This window comes from Podarcis melisellensis, assembly GCF_964234715.1.
Source record: "Podarcis melisellensis genome assembly, chromosome: 1".
In the NCBI taxonomy this organism is placed as follows: domain Eukaryota; kingdom Metazoa; phylum Chordata; class Lepidosauria; order Squamata; family Lacertidae; genus Podarcis; species Podarcis melisellensis.
In genome coordinates, this window is record NC_138528.1 from 91,106,623 (window position 1) to 91,126,040 (window position 19,418).

Genomic DNA, 19,418 nt, shown 5'->3' on the forward strand with positions numbered 1-19,418 from the left:
CAAAAAAGAGCCCAGTCTCCTGGGGGGTTAGAAGTAAAGCACACTAACAGCTCTACCAGGATTACAGGATAACAAGGCAGCAATTTCAGCTCAGTCTTGGAGATGCCCTATAGAGGTCTCTAGAGACAAGACTGAGCTGACAAATGAGGAAGAGCTGCAGCTCAGTGGTAGAGCAACTGGATCAGTGCTTGCCATCTCCGTGTTAGGACTGGGAGAGAACCTTTCCTGAAACCTTGGTGAGCCTTTCGGTGTAGGTAGCACTGAGCTAGACAGACTAATGATATGACTTACCTTTTGCCCTGCTCTTTCCAGGCACAGGTCCACACTTTAAAGCTCTGTGTCCAAGTGCTCTTTTTTTTCTCCTTTCCCCATGAAAACATGCTCTTTAAAGCTGAAGCGCAACAACCAGAAATTAGACTTTTCCATGGATTCAGCTTTAAAAGAGTTGATTTTAATGGGGAAAGCTCTGGAGCAAAAAAGAGAGGGAAAATAAAAGAGAACACTTGGACACAGAGCTTTAAAGTGTGGACCTGTGCCTGGAAAGCATGGAAGTGTAGATATGTCCTGCATATAAAGATAGCTTCCTATGGTAAAAACAAACAAACAAACAAGGGTTCCATGGAGGGCACTCTTGCCTAAAGTGTCCGTCATGAAGGGGGTTGGACTTCCTCCCTTGGTTTTGGTCTATGTAGTCACTCAAATCTCCCTCTACAAATGATGCAAGCTAAAAAGGATGTGTATGTCCGTCCGTCCCCCCCCCAGACCTATAGGAAGGAAGATCTCAGATAATTTCTGAGTTAATCTGAGGGAGCTATGGGACAGCTCACCCATCTCTAGTACCAAATTGAATGCAGCTAACCAGGCATTTTTTGTGGGCCACCAGAAGTCCATTAAACCTCTTGCTTTTTTTAGCTGCCTGACACTGCAAAAACACTCATTAAGCACGAATCATTAGCCCTAATTTATAGTTGATTAACAGCATTTGACTTGATGGGCATTTGACTTGACAGGTTATGAATTCTCCAGGTCTGGTTCAGAGTGAGTAAGGGCATGTATGGGGCAGAAATCTATCCATCAGCACAGGGAAAAAAATCTGATTTGGGATAAGAATTTGGTTAGTCTTTGAACTAAAGTCACTTTATTCAGTTATAATTGGTTTTTACTTTTAACTTGGGGAGGTCTAATGAGAGGGAGTTTAAGACTTCCTGTCTGACAAAACTGCAGTCTCTTGAAAATGCTGTGTGTCTAAGCCTTAAAACAACATATTTTATTACACTGATACACACACACACCTGATAGACCTACAAAAGAAGACAGGTAACTGAGAAACGTTGTCCTGAACTGTCAAGCCATCAAACTTAAATGGGTACAACTAACAAGGTTGTTTAAAGTGTGTTGCATGGTAATTTTTCTGCATTTGTTTACTGTTCTCTTGTCTGTATTAATATAATATTCCAATCAATACCTGCTTTGGGTGAAGTCTTGGGAGCTGGTTTTTTCTTCACTGTTGCCTCACCTAATTAAACAAAGAGAGGGGTTTGTAGATGAACTTTGTGATGAGAACAACAAAATATGTGAATTCACTATACAAGTAGAAGCTGCCTGTTTGCAAAAGGGAACTGTGTAAACATGGCACTGTAACAAGTGTCAGGATCTCCCAACATCGTTTTACTTTTGTAAAAAAGTCACTGGGAATCCCTTTGTTGGATTAGGATTATGAAATTCTAACCAGATCAACTCCCTGCTATTCCTACCAGCCAGAGGTAGAAACTTGTGCACTTAAAAAAAAAAAAAGTACCAACATAGCTAATAGCAAATGGTGCAGAGGCAACTCTGGTTTCAGGTCCCATGGGGCATGAGGAGAAAGCATCCAATTCCCCTCCCCCATGTCATGGCTCCAATCCAAAGCAGGGGCCCCCACTGTTGCTTCTACAAAAAATAAAATTATATTGGCAGCTCCATACACACAAAGTACCAATGTAATGAGTGTAGTTTTGCCCTGAGAGGAAATGGGTGCAGCCTCCCCTGAATGCATTTGTTTCCTGTCAAGAGTAGGACTGAGAGCAAAGGAGGACAAATACTCCTATAATGTGGCTATGTAACTAATCACCTGTACGTTTGTTTTTAAAGGGTGAGATTTTCAAAGCATTAAAAGGCTGATATTGAAGCAGAATAATTTTAGGCATGAGAAAATCACACCTACTGTGGGGAAAGGCTCCTTTTAAACGGGTTTGCAGCTATGGAACATTTTGCCAAGCCATTTCAATGGTGCAAATGCTAGTCCCATAAGTAGAGATGCTCAGAAGCGTCTGTGTTTGTGTCTGTCCCGATCTCCCTCTCGTTTCCCTTTTCAGGCATTTTACTAAAAATAGTAACACGAAACTCCCAACTGCTCCTTCCTTCCCAGTAAATCTCTCACTGCACTGTCTGAGCCACACAAAAATGATCAAGTGGAAAAATCTCATATAACTGCACTAAAGGCTGGAGACTATCTGGGCAAAACCTGTACCCATAAGTCTTCCTGTCATTATGAGTTGCATTCAATGCAGTGCTAAGGCTAAGGTTCCATCAGTGCAAGGATTTCTTGCACAACACTGCTGTCCCCCACACTCTGCTGAAGGTCCTCCAAAGTAGATTTGGGGATGTACAGATGATGGTGATTAGTTTATTAAACTTGTTAGCTTCTTCTTGTTGTCCAAGACAATTCAAAACAATTTCCAACCAACCAACCAACCAATTAACCATTTCACATTTAAAGAGCTTGTCTATCTATTGATGCTGCCAAGTTGCATTCTAAGCACCCAAAAGATGAAAAAAAGAGTTCTGGGAGGTTTGGTGTAAAAAAAAGGGGGGGAGAGTTTATTTTGTAGATTGGTTGTCTATATGGTCTCTGTCAAACTACCTCAGGGAGAGTCCTCCCATCTGGAGAAACCATGGCCTTCTGCTTTGTCACACTGCCAAGCTGTAGGAGATCTCCACCACAAATCAGGTACAGATGTTTGATAAAAATAATCAAATTGACAGATTTGTCCATCCTTACTTATAGCTAAGCACATTGCAAAGTGCACTGTTGGTGAGACCTCAGATACCCACCATCTTAATTACCCAGGGTCATCTCTCTCTCTCTTTATATATATTAGCATATGTAAATATTATGCTCATTTGTGTCATGGGCTTCTGTCCCATTGTCCTTTCAGTACCTACCAATGTCTGCTTCCACTAGAAATTTTACCAATGTGGTCAAGCACAAGAGAGAGATTATTCTCCTGTACTTTTCCTAGCTTCACTTCTATAAACCTGAGATGTTACTTCCAAACAACCAGAAATTTTTAATGACTTCAGCAGTGGTCCATCCTCCTCCCCCCCTGCACAATAATGCCACTGCAAAGCTTTTCAAAACAAAAGCTTATAGCTAAGCTTCTAAATCTCCACACTTAGGCTCTTTAATAAGCAGCTTGATATTTTAAAATGCTAGCCATTTAGCAGCTCAAACTTCAGCTGCACTCATAGGACAGCCCATACTTTCTGAGACATCAAGCCCTTCTTTAGGAAACAGAAATTCAAGGAAATTTACCTGAAGCTATAGCTTTAATTTCCAGAGGGAAAAGAGTACTGTTCATATTATAGATGCCTTTGCACACCATGGGCCATTTAACACCAGTGCCCACTCTGTATTAGTCACTGCTGTGACATCCTTAGAGTCAGGTCAAGGTCTCTCAAAATCCTCAACTATCATTAGCCAAGATTTCTCATGTCCCATGAGGCTTCCCCTGCGCTTTGCCATACATTCCAACAAAAGCCTCTGCTCCAGAATACTCCAGTCTATTTGTATGGTGGGAAGCTGAGGAGCAGCACAAGGATCTGGGCTTTCTGGTACCAGAATTGCTGCTGCGTACCAGAGTGAGGCAGGGGTGGGCAGGGCAGGGCAACAGTGAGGGCTAGGCAGTATGAGTCCACTGATGAACCCCTAGTGGCCTTTCCTTGGTATAATGGAGCCTTTTACATTATTATCTTTTACCAAAACCTTCCAACCAAGTTTTCTGAGGGCATTTCTAGCATCCATATTGCCTTTGCTCTCCTGCCCAGTTCTCCCAATATGACAACATAAAACTGTATCTATCTTTCAGACGGCTGGGTCTAGACTTGCATTCCGTAAATGAAAGGCTCCTTCCATTTGCGGAATGAGCTTTGAACAAGCAAGAAAGAGGAGACTATTGTCACGGATTTTCCCTTCAGTTTTGAAGGCCAGTCAAACACACTATTCCAGAGGGTGCTGTAACTCATCAGCGCAGTTGTGGTGTGGTGTGGTGTGGTGTGCATGGGAGCTACAAGGGCAGGAGTATTTGGTGAAAATCACCTCATCCCCTTTCACCAGTGGGAGCATCTCCTGAGAAAATCCTACTGAGAGAACTTCCAGAGTCTGCAACCGAATTAGTGATCTAGTAAGACTCTTTTCATGATTAAATTAGCAACTTGGCCTTTTGGGAAATGGGCATGTCATGATGCAATCTGCCTTCTTTCCCACCCCTGCTATTTGGGGGGGCCAGAGTTCTGCAGTACAGGATATTGCTTTGCATGAAGAATGGGCCCAGGTTCAATCACCAGCATCTCCAGTTAAGGAAGAGCCGCTGCCAGTAATTGTAGAAAATACAGAGCGGGATGGACTCCATATAAGGCAGTTCCCTGTGTTCTTAAGCAACTGTGTCTACGAATCACACACCATTTTTAATTTTCCACTGCAACCAAGAACAATGCTTTTAGGAGCTCTGGAGCACTGTCTGAAGTTCAAAATGGTGGGGAATACTGGACTAATAGGAGAAAACTCTGCCATAAACAATCTGCTCCCACTCTTAGTAATCCTCAGCTTTTGGCCATGTGGATCTAAAGTTGCTTTAATCATTGACCTTCAATTTCTCTACTATCTTCTTGGGAAATGGTGTGAATCCTATTGTTGTAATATGCTTTCATACGCATGAACTATATAAAAAAGAGAGGGGGGTATTGGTTGGGGAGAAGATACCAAGTGCATGCACTGATAATTCTAAGTGGAAATTTAGGCCCAAATTAAGAGTGCAGCAACAGAATGGAAAGAAAAGGGAAATAAGATTGTATGAAGCAATTCCTGCCTATATAAAGAACTAGATGCAAAGCAAAACATCTAATCTGATTAAAATGGGTTAACCATGTTTGAGGAATGCCTGCTGCTGAAAGAAAACCACAACACATTTTAGAAGGATCTCTGGGCTGACCTTCACTGAGAGGACATGGGCAATTCAGCATAGTTTGTACATTTACAGACAAGAAAAGAACATTTCAGGAGTGGGGGAAATAAAAGGCAATTTTCACTGTGCCATGTGGGTTGTGTAATACAGAGATAATATGTCATGATCAACTTCTATATGTGGTGATCAATAACAACCACCCTTCTCTTCTGCCTGTCCTCAGATAACTATGCAGAATGCAATGTAAACAAAGTCCTCATGGAAAATCCTGCTCTATGCCAGCATTAACTCAGTCACAGCTTGTCAGGATGGCATAAACTATAAAGCATAATAAGCTGGCGGAGATTCAAGTAACATACCTGGCATAAACTTAAATACTTGCCAAGGAGGAATGGCATGCTCAACCAGAACATTTTCCTTACTGGTTTAGAGCAAGGATGGAAAACCCCTGGTGCTCCAGATGTTGTTGTGCTACCATCCCCACTATCTCACCAGTGTTTGACCCTTTTTCTTTGTTTCAAGTAACCAAATAAGCCAGGCATATGTTCAAAATGCCTGAAAATGTGGTGTTTGCCACACTGATGCTCATCTCACAATGAAAATAGCCTCAAGGAATTCTAGACCAGGTGCTGTTTATCAGAAGGAAGGAAGGAAGGAAGGAAGGAAGGAAGGAAGGAAGGAAGGAAGGAAGGAAGGAAAGAAAGAAAGAAAGAAAGAAAGAAAGAAAGAAAGAAAGAAAGAAAGAAAGAAGCCCATTACAGAAACTTTCCTGTATACCCCCCCTGAAACTAGATAGGAAGTCCAATCACAATATTTTTTATTTGAGAAAAAGCAACCTGGTTCAGTTATGATGCAAAACATGGTGGGTAAGAGGAAATATTTTCTATTTTATCAACTTCCAAGTGTCACTGAGATCTTCAGGTTTAATCCAGGAGTTTAATCTAACTGGCAAGGCAGATCTAAAACTCCCCCACCCTCTATAGGCTGCTTTGACAGGTGGGTGGGGTGGCCCACCTGTCAATCACATGGCATCAAATGATTCTACTTCAAAGCAAGAAGCTGGAACACATTCTAAGTGTGCTCTCAGCTTTCCTTTCCTCCTTTGAAGCCCCAGCTTGAGTTCAAAAGAGATCCTGCCTTTCTAGTGTAATTCAAAGAGCACACCATTTCCCCAGCAGAAGGGAATGAATGACCATGAATGAGCTTGGTGTGCACTTTTCTGCCTGACATCATACGTGTTCTTTGGGTCAAACTAGGAAGCCAGTGGGCCTAATTTGGCCCACAGGCCAGAAGTCTCCCATCAATTATCTAACCCATAAGAAAATAAAATGCACAAACCACTGTAGAACTAATTCAGACAGCGGGACCAACACTTGAGAAATGTTATTTTTCCCACTTTGAAGATTATTTGTAAAACGAGTTCTCACACTATTGATTTGCCCGAGTTCTGTGCAGCATTGGATACAGTTTAGATAGAAGTCTGTTCCATGTTTCTTTTAGCAGTTCCAACATACCAGAATCTGGAGCAGTTCCAACTCAGGTTCATCCCCCACCCCCCCAAACAAAAGAACTGGTCATGATAGGTCTCACTTTAAGTACCTGTTGATACCGAAGTTGTTTATTAAAACCATATTCTGTTTAAATCACTTCTCTGATTTTTCCTGGGTCTGTGAGAAATCTTATTCAAAGTGGAAATTTCAGAAGCTCTCTGAATAGTGGAAATTTCAGAAGCTCTCTATATTTTGTTCTCTGGGACAAATGTGACAACAAACTCCATTTCTGCCTTACAGTTCTCTGCAGTGTAATTTGCCTGTCACTATCTACATAATTACCAAGAAGCGCAAATTGTCACAATAAGTGCAGGGCCTAGAAAGCAAGATCTCAGCCTTAAAACTGTTTATTTCCTCATGTTGCACATGCTCATTCTCAGAAGTTACAACGACAATACTACCATTCCACTCCAATGACTTTTCAAACATGGAAAACTTGTTTTAAATGTCTAGGAGCTTGAACACAGTGGCATTTTGTTTTTATGCGAGGGGTGGTGGTGGTCCTACTTGAAGCTGTTACTTTATTTCTACGTTTTTATAGCAACTATTATCTTATTACAGAGTATAAAGTTGCAGGCTAATGGAATTAAAAAGGAAGAGCAACGATGGAACTTTTGCTGCTATCCTCTTAAACATACTGATACTGAGCTGGGAAAAGGCAAGTGTGGGAAGCCGCAGGTTCTAGAACTCTGGGAGAAAGTGGTGATGCTGTGCTGAAGACTCCATTAATAAAAAGTGATTGGGCACACACCTCTAAGCCCTGTCCACAATAGGAAGTGGTCAGAGGCAGCATGTTGGCTATCAACTATGGCAGCAGACATGTTTAATGCTTTTATAATTGGAGCTTGGAAGAACTGCTGGTTCTATCCCTAAGAAATAGGAAATGGAAATTAAATCAAAACATTTTTGTGATCGGGTTGCATGTGAGCCATCCAAAGACATTTGCCTAAAATGGCACCTATAAACTCCATTCCTCCACCTGGGCAAGATTTTGCTTTGTTTCTGAAGGGCAAGCAACAGAATAGGGCTTTGATCATTCTGGCTACTGAGAGCTAATCCCACCCAGTTAAAGTAAGTGCTTTATATATATTTTCCACTGTGGAGCTCGTGAAAATGATGAGGAACGTTTGACATGTTTACACTGATGACATCCTTGTACACTGGCACTGCAAACATCTGTCTAATAATTCAAGAACAATGGAACATTGCTGGGACTCAAGCTCTACCCCACTACCAGTTTCACCATTTCTCCTCTTGAAAGTGGGGAGGAGATATCAGCAAGTTTGGAGGGCAGGCAACACAAAAGGATATTTGGATCGGGCAGGTTTACCTTTATTGATTAATTGGCTGTTTTTTTGTTTTTAAATAAAAGCTTTGCTGCTGCTTGAAGAAGCTGGTTGGATACACCTTAGCAACCTGATGGTCTCTCCTTTGACAGTGTTTGGCATGCAGTCCTATAGTGGATTCTCTCTCAAGTTTCACAGGAAATATCACTGAGCTGCAGAGGGAAGCTAATGCACTAATTAAGCCTGTCCCAAAGTCGCCCCCCATTAAAAACACACACAAAAAAGCTCTTCTATTGATTGATTGATTTCATTTATATCACTCCTTTTTCTTCATGGAGCTCAAGGTGGCTTACATGGTTCCCCTCCTCATTTAATCCCCACAACAATCCTGTGAGGTAGGTTGAGCTAAGAGACAGTGACTGGCCCAAGGTCACTATTTCAAGCCCACCCAAAGATTAATCCTGCATTTGCCCTACGCACCGAAAGTACAGAGACTTGCTAGCTTGAATTATTCAGTCCAGCACTAGCCAGGATATCAGGTCTAAGAAATAACAATGGAGATTTCCCTAGGTTTTGTTCTGGACAGTGTCAGTGGTGATGTATATTAACAACTCTCTGCAGGAGCACAGAATAACCTAGCCAATACTTTTGTTTGAAATAAAATCGGACAGATTTTATGCAGTAGTCAGCATGAAGATTTATTAACTTAAGGATATGAGATACCCCCAAGCACTGTTCTTTTGATTGCTGGAAGACAGACAGAAAAAAGAAATAACATTACACAGTGAACTGTTTTAAACAGTTGGGATAATTTCCCCCCCAATGAACACAAAAAGGGGAGTGCATCCTCTGGGACTTAAGATTTTAAGGTTTTTTAAAAATATATATGCCATAAAATGAATTGGGAGACACAATTGAGGAGTTAGACAGCTGCTGGGAGGCCATGATGAACCAATAAATTGAGGATAAATTCTGAAAAGACATAGCTGTTATGTGTTCCAAGTCCTCATGTCCAGAAGGTAGTCTGTCCTGGATGGAGTTGTGCTCCCTTGGATGGAGTAGGTCCATACCTTGGGGGTGTTCCTAGACTCATCCGTGCTTCTAGAGGCTAAGGTGGGCTTGGTGACTAGGAGTACCTTTTCCCATTTATGATTTGTTTGCCAGCTACTCCCCCTTTTGGACAGAAATGACTTGGCCATAGTACTCTATGCTCTAGTAACTTCCAGACTGAGTCACTGCAATATGCCCTTGAAGGCAACTCAGAAACTTCAGTTGGTCCAAAAGGCAATGGTCAGATTACTGGCTAAAGTTCCATTTAGATCTCATGTAACTCATGTTTGAAAACAGCTGTACTGGTTGCCAGTTCATTTCTGAGTCCAGGTCAAGGTGCTCACAAATTCTGCAAACTAGCCTAATCATTACTCACTCAGAGATGGACAAAAATCCCAAAAGACTGTTTTTTTAAATAAGACTTCAGGGAACTATGCAGTCTTTGGGCTATAGATGGCATATTGCTCAGGGATCCTTTGCTTACTCCAGGGGTCAGCAACGTTTTTCAGCAGGGGGCTGATCCACCATCCCTCAGATCATGTGGTGGGCCGGACTATATATATATATATATATATATATATATATATATATATATATATATATATGCAGGTTTTGGTGTCCTCGGGTGTCTTCCCGTGTAAAAGTTGGGGTGTCTAGGCGACGTTTCGACGAGGTCTCACTCGTCATCTTCAGGCTGGTGCTTTCGGCTTCCAGAACATTGGAGGCTATACACCACACCCCCTCAACAGTATTTATAGGAACTCAAACACTGAGATCCTGCTCTGTTCCAGTAACAAGAAGCCGAAAGCACCAGCCTGAAGATGACGAGTGAGACCTCGTCGAAACGTCGCCTAGACACCCCAACTTTTACACGGGAAGACACCCGAGGACACCAAAACCTGCATATATATATATATATATATATATATATATATATATATATATATATATATATATATATTAGGGGGGGGGATGAAAGAATTCCTATGCCCCACAAATAACCCAGAGATACATTTTAAATAAAAGCACACATTCTACTCATGTAAAAACACGCTGATTCCTGGACTGTCCATGGGCCAGATTGAGAAGGCGATTGGGCAGCATCCGGCCCCTGGGCCTTAGGTTGCCTGCCCCTGGCTTACTCCCTGATCACGAGTAAGTCTAGATCAGCAAAGTCTAGAAAGTCACCCTTACAAAACTGAGATAAATCTGAGGCACAGTTTGTTTAGTTGCTGTAAGCTCTCTCCCACAGTAAGCTTATGTCACTGATAACTTCTCCATGTTATCCCTGCATCTGCTTAAGAGTCCTATGGGCTGGGCTGGAGATTAGAGGACTTACAGAAATTATATAAAAGGGAACTGCCTAAACATTTGTACAGCCCATCTTCCTGAGGACAGGTTATACAAGTTTGAGGACTGTGTAGCAGTCCTGCTCACTTCCAAGACTTGAAAGCTCCCCTGAGTGGCATCCTGCAGGCTAGTTCACACAACACCAGCATTTTCCAAACTGGCATTCTCCAGAAGCCCACTCTGTAGTAACTCACAGCAGGGCGGCTGTCCCTGTTGAGATATGGCAGCAGGCACCCACTGCCTGCACTTCCTGGAAATTGAAGACAGTTTTGACAGTGAAATGAAAAGGTCTTTGCCAAGGTGTTCATTTTGTATTATTTTAAAACCTATCTTCAATTGTTTTCTTACTTAAAAAAAAACAGTTGCAGCTTTTTTATAGTGTTTGTAAATCAGCTTGAATCATATGTAAAAGGCAATTCAAAATTTTATTATTACTGTTAATAATAATAATGTTTTGTAACACAACTCCCATCATCCTTAACAATTGGCCATGGTAGTTGGGGCTGATGGAAGTTGTAGTCTAAAACATCAAGAGGACACCAGGTTGGGGTAGGGAAGACTACACAGTTACTTGGAGCCTTAAGGGTTATTTTCTCTTAAACTTGCTGTAGTGCAGTGATTCAGAAGCAGAGTGTGGCTGAGGGAGACATATAAAACACCTTTGCTCTCCTAGTGCCTTATACCTGCTCAGCTCTATTCTGAATATTAATGTTTGAATAAACCTTTACTGCCTTTATCTGGTTTTTGCTGAGAGAATCATAAAGAACCTTTCATACAAGAACATGGGACTGTATGAAAAAATATGGAGAAAACAGGCTGCAAAATGAGGTTTTATGTTTATACCAATCAAAGGAAGACATAACTTCTGAGTTTTTAGTAGTGAGATGGCATAAACATTATTGAATCCATCTCAGTGTGAAATTCTTCATCACATATAAGCCTAAAGAGTAACAATTTAATACTGTTTATTTCAGTTCAAATATGAACACCCATAAAATTGGTTACCCTGGCCGTTTTTACTTAGAACAGTTCTTCCCATTAGTCATCACAAAGCCAACACAAACACCATAAGAGTAGAACAAAATGACAAAAAGTAGGCTTGAGTAGCAATAATTTACATCAAGATTAATTTAATTACAAGATTAATAGCTACATTGTGGGGGGTTGGACTAGATGATCCTTGGGTCCCTTCCAGCTCTAAGATTCTATGAGTCTATGCTCTAACATTGTCCCTATATTTTAATTTCCATGGATGGTAACTAGAACTTCTGAAGGACTCAACCCCTTAGTGATGCAAGATTGACTTAGATAGCTATACTTGTGGCTTTAGTGAGAAAGCGGCCCAAATACGCATATAAGCAGTGAAGTCTGATCCATTAGGGCACTGCCCCACCAACCTCAGTCTGCCCTCAGCCAGCCCCCACATGCCTGCTTTCTTTCTTACAACCATTCCATGGGGTGGCCCAACAGGAAGGATGGGGACAAAACTAGAATTCGTTGGCTCTGCTTAGCATTGGCTCTGGCTCCACCTACTACTGACATCTCAGATTTCTGCCCTAAGAGTCCCAAGAGGCACCAGCCATCACTGCATATAGCATATAAACTGTACATATATAGTTTATATGTTCTATTTGGGAACCCTGACTAGCCAGAGTTCATGAACAGGTGAAGGAGATATATATATGTATGGCCCTTTTCTCACCAATGCCAAATGCTTGGGCTGCCAGGGGTCATGGCCAGCAGGTGCCTCAGAAATGGAGGGGCTGTCCAGCAGGCATGACTACATTGTTCCTATCCTGCATTCGCTGAACCTGTGAGGGGATTTTGTAAAGTCCTCTCCTGACAAACACCATTCCTACACTAAGCTGCTCTGTTGTCTGTGTGAAAAAGGATTCCAGATTCTTTGGATGATTCTGAAAAAATACCACCTTAGAGACTAGATTGGGGTGGGGTAGAGGAGGCAGCAATGGGGAAAAGGTGGGATTTACTTTTGAATGGTGAAATTCAATTATTTCAGTATCAAATGTGCACCAAGCACCACTGATTCTCCTGACTAGATTACTGGCTACCCATGGAGCATTCAAATCTACAAATGTCAAGACTACCTTTCTCTACATTGTGCATTCTTGATTATAATAATCCGGCCACATCTGAGCATTATACTGCACTTTCTAGCAAAAGGTAACCTTTATATAACATGGCAGCATCTAAGTGGCTACGGCTTACACGAATGAATTTGTGAGTCATTCATTTACCGATATTATATTTCTTCATTTTGTGACATCAGAATAGAGGGACATTGTTAATTTAATAATCATTTTAGGAGATTCCCCTTTTCCTTCTGAGGAGCCGAAGGATGACAGCTTTCTTTGTACCCCCTGCTCATTCTCAGCAGAGTCTGACAATTACACAGCGAAATAGTGACTAAGAGGACAGCCATTCTTAACAAAATGCAAGATGTCTAAGAGAACTTTAACTGTCTTTCTGTTATAATCTCAAATAAAATAATGGGTGGCGGGAGAGACAAGACCTTCAACAGCAGCAGTTGTAGTCATAGCACCAAGAATTAAGAATATATGCAGTAGCTAACAGTGATTTCTCTCTCCATTATTCAGACATAGGTATAATGTTACTATTTTCCCTTTGATGTTAAATTGAATAAAAACTCTTCCCTTGATCTTAACTGGATTTGGTAAAAGAATGTTGCTATAGAGGTCTTGTTTACACAGCCATGGAATCTGGAGTTGTTTCAAGAGTTTGATTTAGTCTTGTTATTCCAACTAAAATACATCCCCTTTGACTGATTCATACCAACTTAAGTTTTTAACTCTGATTCCCAGCAACAATCCTAGGGCTTCAGCCATCATTAACAGGAAGGAGGAAGTATTCTGTTCACCACCAAAAGTTGTGAATGATCAGCCTGCTACTCCTTTAAGATGAAACCTACAAATAACTACCCTAAAAGAGGGCAAAGTAGACCTATTCACATGCTGAAAGAGCCAGTGTGGTATAGTGGTTAGAGTGCTGGGAGATCAGGTGTTAAAAACTTTACTTAGCAATGAAGGTTATTGGATGACCTTGAGCCAGTGATTATCTCTCAGCCTAGCCAGCCTCAAAGGGTTGTTGTGAGGATAAAAATAGAGCAGAGGAGGAGCTTGTAGGTCACCTTGAGTCCCTTGGAGGAAAGGTGAAATATAGAAGAAGAAGAAGAAGAAGAAGAAGAAGAAGAAGAAGAAGAAGAAGAAGAAGAAGAAGAAGAAGAAGAAGAAGAGTAGTAGTAGTAGTAGTAGTAGTAGTAGTAGTAGTAGTAGCTTGGATTTGATATCCCGCCTTTCACTCCCCTTCAGGAGTCTCAAAGCGGCTAACATTCTCTTTTCCCTTCCTCCCCCACAACAAACACTCTGTGAGGTGAGTGGGGCTGAGAGACTTCAAAGAAGTGTGACTAGCCCAAGGTCACCCAGCAGCTGCATGTGGAGGAGCGGAGGCGCGAACCTGGTTCCCCAGATTACGAGACTACCGCTCTTAACCACTACACCATAAATATAATACTCAGATGTTCCAAAAAGCAAGGGTATACAAGACAGTTTGTGGATATCTGACAATATGGAGAAGAAAAGGGGGAAACAATGCCAAAATTTAGGGATGGGTTTTATATATATCTTTAAAGCAAAACACCTGAGCCAGTTTTGGAGACAACGTATCCAGTATGAACAATGAACTGCTTTTGCATTCACCAACTACAAAGCAATTCCATTAAAAAAAATCAGTTCTAAATACACAAGGATTTGGATTGGTACGCCTTTATTAAAACCATTTTTCCACCTCTTGGCTTTTATTACTTAAGATACTTTTGTATGCACTGTATGAGGAATACCACCCTCATGATGACCCAAGTACGCCTAAAATTTCTGCTCATGTGGCTCCATAACAATGAGTTTATATAATGCAGAAATTGGGAAATTTGCTGCTTGTGTATCATACAAACATGGTATCAAGAAGATTCACCTAGGCAGAAGGCTTATCATGATCACTGCAGGAGGTGACATCAACCACCCATACAAATATGTAAATGGAGGACCAGATTTTCATTATTGATGCTGCTGCCCTCTTTCTGTAGGCCCCTAGCTTCAGTCACAATAAAGACAATCATCTTTGGAACCAGCTACTTTCTAAAGTACCTGTTCAAACTCAGCCGAAAGGAAACAAAGCAGAACAACTTACTCTCTGTTGCAAGCATAGGAGAGAGTGAACTCTTTGGCTTTTTGCTCTTCTTTTCAGTTGGCTTTGAAGACTCTATAAGCAGAGGGAAAGAAAAAGGACAGTTAACAATTAAAACAACAACAAGCATTTAGAACTAAAGAGCAATGATTGCAAGAAAAACAGACCTCTCATTCTTTTAATTTGATTCTGATTGAGGTGGAAAACAGATGGAAATTGTTAGGTTTTGTGATGTTTAAACAAGACTTAATTGCACACAGTGGTTTGGAAAGGCTACATTCTGAATAAAAATAGCTGTATCTGCTGCCCAAAAGATGTTCTGCTCAAAACTCCATTAAACATCAATGGCTAATCTTAACAATTTAGTAGGATGCAACTTTTTACTGAAGTTACTCTGATTAAGCCCCAACTAGAGGGTTCCCTGTTTTAAAAACACAGGGATCGACCAAAGAGGGTTTAGAGTGAAGGGATAAAATAAGATCACTATGCTGAAGTTGAAAGATTAATCAAATCTCAGTTCAAAAATATAGCAAGGCTAGGTAGCAGGCTGTTACAATAAAGATAGAAACCAAGCCTGGGAACAGACAGTAGTGTTTCCAGAAAGTTAAATATAGTCTGAAAGAGATATTACTGTGCATGGAATGTACGCTCAGTTGGTAAACAAAATCTGTAAGCTTTTGTATCATTTAAAAAACTTCTTAACCAGGAACAGCAATGGGGCAAACAAAATGTGCACCACGTTAAGACAACATATTATAGAAAAGCATGTGTGTTTGACTGGTAAACCTCCTATAGGAATCACACACATTTGTAAGCTTGTAAATGGTCACCTCCCTGGTTGCCTCTAGTGCATAAACAGCAACTCCAAGTAACCAGGCAAACAAGTCTTACAAAAAGCATGTTTCTCTGAAAGAGCCACTGCCATTCAATGCAGACAATACTGAACTAGATGGACTAATGGTATGAGACAGTTTGCTACATACATTGAATTCCTTAGAAGAAAAGCAGAATGTAATGATTTTAAAATATATGCAAACTTTGATTTATTCTGTTTGCAAGACAATATGCATCTAGCAAAAATCATTCACATCCATTCCATCCTTCCTGTCCAACCTGTGAAGTCTTCAGCCACACAGCAAATATTCTCTTCCTTATATTGATCATAGTACCAGCAGAACAGAACTGATGGGGCTTAATTTTCAATATATATTGCTGCCATTTCTTCTTTTTAAAAATATACCATCCCCTTCCTCCAAAAGCAGTAGGATGTTATACCAGATTAGCAAATCCAAAGCAAAAATGCTGTTATAGTAAGTATTAACTTTTGTTAATCTCTGAACTCAGTAAATTGAATATTATAGAAAAGTTGGACCCAGGGAGAATATCACAACAAGGAAGCAACTGTAATGAGTAAGGTAGAACTTCTGCTACCTGCAAAATTTCATAATATTGGTTAGATACAGAAATGCAGAGATCCTTGCCTTTGTGAAGATGAATGATGTCCTAGATACCGTATTTTTCGCTCTATAAAATGCACCAGACCACAAGACGCACCTAGTTTTTGGAGGAGGAAAACAAGAAAAAAAATACTCTGAATCTCAGAAGCCAGAACAGCAAGAGGGACCGCTGCGCAGTGAAAGCAGCAATCCCTCTTGTTGTTCTGGCTTCTGGGATGGCTGTGCAGCCTGCATTCGCTCCATAAGACGCACACACATTTCCCCTTACTTTTTAGGAGGGAAAAAGTGAGTCTTATAGAGCAAAAAATACGGTACTTCCAGGAAGTCTTCACAACAACCCAATGGCCTTTTAATAAACTGAAGAAAATGGAAAAATAAAAGTGACCCAGGCACTATCCTGGTATCACTGTGAGCAGACTTTATTGCCTTTCTCAAGTTTCTTTAGACAGCTGATGTAAAATACACATTCAAAGAAGGGTGTTTAAGTAGCTGAAGGAGCTGCCTTATTTGGCCTTTAAGGATTTGGTAGCCCATTTTGCAACAGCCAGGATCTTGTCTAATGCCCTTTGCCAATATTTCACCTCCTTAGCAATTATCTGCAAATGGCTGAACGGCTACATAATAGGGAGACAAGTCTCGGCAAGAGAACACAGTAGAGCAAACCCAGAAGTACTTAATTCCCCTGATGTTTAACCGCACACCAACAAGTGACATACCACCAATGCCTTGGAATTCAGCACATAACTGCTCAGTGTCCCATAACAAAAAAGAAGGGACTGCCAGAATTTATGATAAGACAACAGATGAAATTTTGAGTGAAGCAACTCCAAGCCTATGAATCAGAGAATCAATTCTGTCTTAATAACATAAGAAGAGCCTGCTGGATTAGGCCAATGGCAGTCACAGCAGTTAAAGTGTAAGATAAGGATTGTGGAGGCAAAGGCCCAAATCCTCATTCAGCCATGAAGCTCACTGGGCCCGTCATATAATCTCTCTATACCTAACCATAAGGTTGTTATGAGAATAAAGGGGGAGGCGGGGGAAATGGCCAAATATACTGCCCTGAGCAACATGAACAAAGGGTGGGACCAAAATGTAATAAGAGTAATGAAGTGAATAAATAAAAGGCTTAGAGAATCTGGGTTTGCCCACATATCATTTTACAGTGGTACCTCAGGTTACAAACACCTCGGGTTACAAACACTTCAGGTTACAGACTCCGCTAACCCAGAAGTAGTACCTCAGGTTAAGAACTTTGCTTCAGGATGAGAACAGAAATTGTGCTCCAGTGGCGCAGCGGCAGCGGGAAGCCCCATTAGAACCACAGGTTAAGAACAGTTTCAGGTTAAGAACGGACCTCCGGAACGAATTAAGTTCGTAACCAGAGGTAACACTGTACGAGGAACGTATGTTCTGTTTTAAGCTCAAGTGACCCCCGGAAGCCATGTTTGCTTCAAGACAAGTCTTTGCTGTTTGCTTTCCTGTCTGTTTGCATAGTGAAAGTGAGCATTAGCGCAGGCTATTGACTGCAATGTGGTAGATACAACAACAGCATGGAGCTCTTTCTGCTACCATCTTTGGTAAAATTTTTACCACAGTTTCCGTTTGGCGATAAAAGTACCAGAACAAGAGCAAGTTAAATATTAGTTTTATTTCTTTAATTTTGCCTCAAAAGCACACACCATTGCTTACAAGGCAGCTTTTTAGATATGGTTTCAAAATGCCACAGAAACTATCATAGGTGAACTTAAATGTATACAGAGAGGATTTTAAGGTCAAGTCAGACGCACAGTTTTGGCAGCCTGAATGTGGAGCTGACACACAATGGTGTGGACACAGTGTTTAGCTCCATGTGGCTCATTCACTGTTTGTTTTAAATATTAAAAATTGTAACATTTTCATAGAAGGAATTGTAGAAGAGAAAGAAGCAGAAAAAGCCACCTTTTGTGGTTTAACAAATCAGAATCAGATTAAGCAGGGTGAGGATAGCAGAAATTGAGGTGGGAAAAGGAGGGGAAAGTCTACTTACCTTCCACCGACACGTTGCAAGCACACTCTGATTTTCCTGCCGTATTCTCAGCTATACATTTGTACTGGCCCTCATCTTCAGGGAAGGCCTTGTCAATGGTTAGTGAGCACAGTGGTCCTAATGGGCAGGAAACAGAGGTTAGGAGGGGCCACCAAGTACTGTTTATGACAAAAGCACAGCACTGTTTGTTTCTGGTAAATTTTTATTTATTATTCAGATAATAAAACAATAAAACCTCACAATCACTGTAGTGAATACCAGATAATTTGTAGAAAAAAAATTGATAGTTAATAAATTATTCGCAATATGTAAAGACAAAAGTGAATAAAGTCTCCCCCCACCCAGCTCTGTAGGTCCTTTGAAATATGCCTATGGAAATACAGCACTGTTAACATTAGAACTTTATTTAGTGTTACACTAACCGAAATAATACAGAGGAATATCTCTTAAGACTTATCTTGGTACATTCTATATTCATAGGCAAAGCGGTCTTAAGATAAATATTTTCTTCCTTCCTCAGCCTACATCCAGATGTATTGTTATGCAGGGCGGCAAAGGGCCATGGGTCTCTGGCAGGGCATATGCAAGAAAAAGGTTCCCAATTCAATCCACAACATCTCAAGACAGAGCTTGAAAAAGATTTCCATCTGAAACTCTGGAAAACTACTGCCAGTTATTTCAACCTTAAGTCACCAGATGTTGGATTACAGATCTCACCATCCCCAGCCATTGGTCAAGGAGTTGTAAGCAAAGAATTGGGGACCCAAGGTTGAAGAAAAGTGGTGGGACAACATTGAGCAACACAGAATGCTCTAACTCAGTTTAAGGTAGCTTCCTATGCTGGAAATTCACATATTCTAGTGCTTCTCCTTACAAGTTCTGTGAACACAGAAAAAGTTCATATATCATGAAAAAGAATTCTTGCTAATTGCCTCCCAATATGGGTGAGCACTGAAACATGTGGTCCCACTAGCTCTCTGATTTGGTCCACTTCAGCAAGAGCATCGACACATTAGTCTCCTGGTTGTGAAGCAGGAATCGTTAGTGGCATTTTTGCCTTCCAACACAGTCACGCATATTCAGCAATGTGTTTATTTCTCAAAATCTTAGCTACTTCATTTTCATGAGAGGAACAGGCACTTGTACAGAACAGACAAAGAAAGCAGGTTAAAACCTGATGCCTTTCAAGTTTGCCCCCAAAGGTGCTTTAACAAAAAAACACACCAAAAAATTCATTGAGAAAATGAAGTGGGAAT

The 19,418-nt window shown here is 40.9% G+C and overlaps 1 protein-coding gene across 7 annotated transcripts in view; it reads right to left on the bottom strand.

The window, feature by feature from the left end:
- The window catches only part of MYLK (myosin light chain kinase), a 184,857-nt gene that overhangs the window by 37,644 nt on the left and 127,795 nt on the right, over positions 1–19,418 (bottom strand). For all 7 annotated transcript variants that reach the window (XM_081924640.1, XM_081924641.1, XM_081924638.1 and 4 more), the window contains 3 exons: positions 18,163–18,279; positions 14,680–14,751; positions 1,466–1,516 (listed from right to left, as the gene is read on the bottom strand). In XM_081924640.1, coding sequence (XP_081780766.1) covers positions 1,466–1,516; positions 14,680–14,751; positions 18,163–18,279 — 240 coding nt within the window. The remainder of the gene's footprint in view (positions 1–1,465; positions 1,517–14,679; positions 14,752–18,162; positions 18,280–19,418) is intronic.